The following is a 5,332-nucleotide window of genomic DNA, read 5'->3' on the forward strand; positions in this document are numbered from 1 at the left end:
CACCTGTACTCACTGTTATAGTCAGTTCTACAGTTCTACCCTCATATGTTAAAACACCTGTACTCACTGTCATAGTCAGTTCTACCCTCATATATTACACCACCTGTACTCACTGTCATAGTCAGTTCTACCCTCATATGTTACATCCCCTGTACTCACTGTCATAGTCAGTTCTACAGTATGAAATGATACAGTACACACATACACTATGAGTGGTGGGGGTCAGGCGGCATCCCTACACACACCATCAGACAAAAAAAGCTGTGAATCAAATCAAAGTTTATTTGTCACGTGCGCCGAATACAACAGGTGTAGACCTTACAGAGAAATGCTTACTTACAGACTCTAACCAACAGTGCAATTTTTAAGTAAAAAATAGGTATTAGGTGAACAATAGATAAGTAAAGAAATCAAAACAACAGTAAAAAGGCAGTGAAAAATAGCAGTAGCGAGGCTATATACAGTAGCGAGGCTATAATAATAGTGAGGCTATATACAGTAGTGAGGCTATAAAAGTAGCGAGGCTATATACAGGCACCGGTTAATCGGGCTAATTCAGGTAGTATGTACATGTAGGTATGGTTAAAGTGACTATGCATATATGACAAACAGAGTAGCAGTAGCATAAAATATATTCCTGTATCACGTTGTTTGTATGTGTGTGTGGCTATGTTCATGTTCTTTATTTTATATCAGTAGTCTGCATTTCTATCTTATCATCTTTGTTGTTTTAGAGACCCTTCATGTTGGGTGTTCCAGCTCTGCTGCTGACCACTCTGGAGGAGCTCACTGAAGAACAACTGAAGACATTTCAGTCTCACCTGACTAGTAGCCAGCTGCCTGACTGTCCTCCCATCCCAGAGAGTCAGCTGGAGAACACTGACAGACAGGTCACAGTGGATCAGATGGTGAAGAGATACGACCCTGAGAGAGCTGTGAAGATCACACTTATGACCCTGAAGTGGATGAATCGAGTAGACCTAGCAGAGAAGTTAGAGAGAGATCACACTAGAGGTAACACAGCAACATGATAGATCTATCATTACACGATCGGTTCCATGATGGGATATTGGCTGTGTCCAAAATCTGTCTTGCCTAATACTTACTAATACTACATACTGTGTACTAATCATACTACATACCATTTAGAACGTACTGTTTAGTAACAACGAATGCAGGAAGCAGGAAATATCAACATACTGCTCGTCTATACTGTGAAGGTGTCATCTAATGCACAATTGCGTTGAATCCCGCCATTTGTTCATTTAGTTAAAGCCCCTCCCCTTATTTGATTATCAGCTGTTGACAATCACGATTCTCTTCCTCAAAGGTGTGCAGCGAATTCTACTAGATTAATGAGTATGACATCCTGGCATTTAAAGCATAGTTGATTTTCTAAATTTCACAAATTATAAAACTTCCTATTTTCACATACCTGACATGCCTTTAGAGAGTAAGTACAGTATGGGTATTTGGACATGGCCATTGAGTAATTGGGATTATATTCACACAAAGATCACCCCAGATTGTTAACATTTAGTTTTAGTAATGTTATAATGTAGGATCAAAATTAACCAGCTAATATATATATATATATATATATCTCGCTCGCTCTCGCTCAGGGAGCCCCTATGCCCACATACCTCCAGGGAGTCCCTCTGGTCACTCAGGCTCTTATCACAAATCAATATTTTCATCCATAACGCCAGATTCCAGGCCTGTCTGCTCCCAAGCCCTCTATCCACCCAGTGTTGTCATGGAGAAGCCTTACAGGTTCCTTCCCTACTCAGTACAGCACAACTTACAGGTGAGAGGACTGGTGCACATGTATAACACGCTAACATCCTCTCATTTGAAAATATGATCTGTCAGAGAAATTAGGATGTTTGTATGTGTGGGGCTATATTCATGTTCTTTATATCAGTAACCAGTACTTCTATTCCTTTTTTAAATCTTGTCACCTTTTTAGAGACCCCAAATATTGTCTGTTCCCGCTCTGCTGCTGACCACTCTGGAGGAGCTCACTGAAGAACAGCTGAAGACATTTCAGTCTAACCTGACTAGGGGCAAGCTTCCTGACTGTCCTCCAATCCCAGAGAGACAGCTGGAGAACACTGACAGACAGGTCACAGTGGATCAGATGGTGAAGAGATACGACCATGAGGGAGCTGTGAGGAACACAGTGAGGATCCTGAGGAGGATGAAGCGGGTAGACCTAGCAGAGAAGTTAGAGAGAGATCCCACTAGAGGTAACATAACAATAATGTACATCAATCTATACATCACAATCACAGTTCAGTGTAGGTCTAAGCCAGAGGAGGCTGGTTGGGGGAGTTATAGGAGGACAGGCTCATTGGAATTGCTTAAACGAAGACAACATGATGTAGATTGATAGTTGTAGATAAACAGGAAAATGTAATGAGACAATAACACCATTATCTCTCTTCACTTCATCTTCTATACCAGTATCTATCACAGCAACAACATGGTAGAGAGACTCATCAGACACTGGCAATGATGAAAAGAGAGGGAAGAAACAGGTCCGTCTGGCTACAAGTTCTAGAGTCTGGGACAGAGAGGCAGCAGGCAGCAAAGACACTGGAATCACAAAGGACAAATATGAACTGGTCACGGTGAGGAGGAAAGGGGATGTTTAGGTTAACATAGCCCACACCTGGTAAAAGACATGGAGACAGATAGACTGACAGAAAGAAAGGGTTGTCACCAAATTAAAATTCTATCTGTTCTGTTGTTGTTTTCTTAGAAACCTACAGAGAAGAAAAGAGAAGCTCTGCTGCTGGCCACTCTGGCGGAGCTGAGCACAGACGAGCTGAAAATATTTCAGAAGGAACTKACTCCAAGCAAACAGCTTCCACCTTACCTGACTGGCTTTCCTCCCATCCCAGRAACTCAGCTGGAAAACGCTGACAGACAGGTCACAGCGGATCAGATGGTGAAGAGATACGGCCCTGAGGGAGCTGTGGAGATCACACAGAGGATCCTGAGGAGGATGAACCAGGAAGATCTGGCAGAGAAGTTCGAGAGATATCACAGTAGAGTTAACAGCCAGACGATAGATTTATCATTACACACTCAGATCTGGGATATTGAGTGATAGAGATTCACACAAAGATCCCGCACAGCCTGTTGACTGTTTCTTAATAACTGACTATTACACTAGCCTGTTGGTATGTTAACCAGCTAACAACACTTTAAACTCTCTCTCTCCCTCTTTTCACTTTACACTTTCTTTCTCTCTCTTTTTGATGACCCCTGCAGGAAAGAAAAGGAGAACAAGTGAGGAACCATCCTGGCCTGGTCTAGTTTCTAGGGGTGAAAAGATTGAGGAGAATTGTGTCCCATTGACTGGCAGAGCCCCGTTCTTCATCAAACATAAGGTGCCTGATTGTCCCTGCCCTTCTCACTGCTGCCATGGTGACCAACATGTTCACAATAGAACATAAGACAGRTCAAATTAACATAGAACATGTTGCTGTTATAGAAGTATGTCTCTATCTATTCTGTTGATTTGAATCTAGAAAACCCCAAAGCTGGAGATGGACTTTTCAACCATCCTAGGGAGCCAACTGAAGATGGCTAACAGTCTCAACACAGAGGTATCTGTGAAAACCCAGGAGAACACCCAGGAGAACACCCAGAGAACACCCAGAGGATTGATGAGGAGGAGTTGGGAAGAGAAAGGGGTAACAGCTATAAAGCTAACATCTTAATCTGGAACAATGATGCAGTTGTATAGTAAAACATGATGATTGATGTTTATCTGGTTCTCTTTAGATTCTCCTCTCCTCTTGGATCACCATCACATGGTAAGACCCTCACTGTAAAGAGAGAAAGACAGAAAGAGAGAACATTTGAATTTAAACACTATTCTTCACACTACTGGTTGAATTACAGTATCTATTGTTTCTACATTTTAGAGTTCTCCAGATGAATTTACACCTGGAATCCATGGTCAGGAGAACAGGGGAGAGTACCGGTAACTTTATATATTTAATGTTATCATTGGTAGTTTGTATAAAAGAAGGACAATACCTTAAATCCAGGAAATCTCACAAAATGAAATTCTTCATTGTTTGTTCTAGATTCCAGTGCCCCCGTGCAGGTCTGTTCCAGTGCCCCCGTGCAGGTCTGTTCCAGTGCAGTATAACAGGCCTGGTGTTTAGGATGGAGGGAGAGGGAGAGGTGTTCTATAAGACAGTCCACTGGGACATGAGGTTTCTATCCCAGAATGGCAAGAGACCTGCAGGACCCCTGTTCAAGTTTAGATGCCTTAAGGGGTCTGTCTGTCAACTACACCTCCCACACTGTGAGATCTACAATAGTGAGTAATAATATCATGAAGGGTTAATTTCACTTTTCATGTTTCAGGACTCTTCTGAAAGATCATATTCTCATTATTTGCTTATTTATTTACTCATTATTGTGCATTTCATTTTCTGCTACAGTCTCAGCATTGTCTTGTTGGTCAGAGACAGCTCTAAATGTTCTCTTTCTTTACCAGGTGGTGGATGTGACTTCCTGTCTGTAGCCCATGTGACTGATGACAACATAGAGTTTCTCCCTCCTCTTGAGATAAGAGAAACACACATCATCATAAACATCAGTGGATTCTCTGCTTATGGTGAAGTCAAGGATGAAGACTCTCCCACCATTCCTATACGAGCACTTGTCTTGTTGTTCTACAAACCCCCAGTTGTTCCTGAAAAGAGGTCCATCCTGAATGTGTTGTTGCTTCCCAGAAATGTTGTGATCAGAGAGGTAAGACCATCTGAAATGTCAACTCTACTTTGTCTGAATTCAATCAAGCACACAGGACATTAAACCATGAATTCATGTTTTGTTAATGTTATTGCTTGGATAATGTTTTCTGATTTAAACAAATAATAACGTGATTTTGTGAAAACAAGGTGCAGGAGGAATGGAAAAGAAGGAATGGAGACAAATACATCTATATTGAAAYAAATCCTCGCTGCCAACTAACTCCAAATAAAGAATACGAGCTCTCCGCAGATCTTACAGATGAATATCTAATTCAACCAAAGGTGATATCTGAGCTAGAGAGAGAAGAGWCATTGCTTGCACAKKAACACGATCTTATGATGTTGTTACCTTTATATATTTAAATATKATGTAATTGACACTTTATCTTTCTACCAGGATGCAGAATTTGTGGATTTTGAATCCTATGAAAACTACTTCCCAACATTTCAGTTGTTCATACAAACCGTTGTTGAGCAAGTTAATATTCTTCTGAAAGACAATGGTGGTGAAGAATCTGTCTGGGAAAGACTTATCTGGCTTCCAGGTAACA

The 5,332-nt window shown here is 41.3% G+C and overlaps 1 protein-coding gene across 1 annotated transcript; it reads left to right on the plus strand.

Annotated features, from left to right (window-relative positions):
• The first annotated feature begins 738 nt into the window (after positions 1–738).
• Positions 739–3,054, plus strand: LOC111955429 (uncharacterized). Its single transcript, XM_023975658.1, has 5 exons — positions 739–1,014; positions 1,710–1,807; positions 1,970–2,249; positions 2,467–2,633; positions 2,765–3,054. The coding sequence occupies exons 1-4, from the start codon at positions 744–746 to the stop codon at positions 2,490–2,492; spliced, it is 675 nt and encodes a 224-aa protein (XP_023831426.1). The 5' UTR covers positions 739–743; the 3' UTR covers positions 2,493–2,633; positions 2,765–3,054.
• The last annotated feature ends 2,278 nt before the right edge of the window (positions 3,055–5,332 follow it).

This window comes from Salvelinus sp. IW2-2015, linkage group LG31, assembly GCF_002910315.2.
Source record: "Salvelinus sp. IW2-2015 linkage group LG31, ASM291031v2, whole genome shotgun sequence".
Lineage (NCBI taxonomy): Eukaryota > Metazoa > Chordata > Actinopteri > Salmoniformes > Salmonidae > Salvelinus > Salvelinus sp. IW2-2015.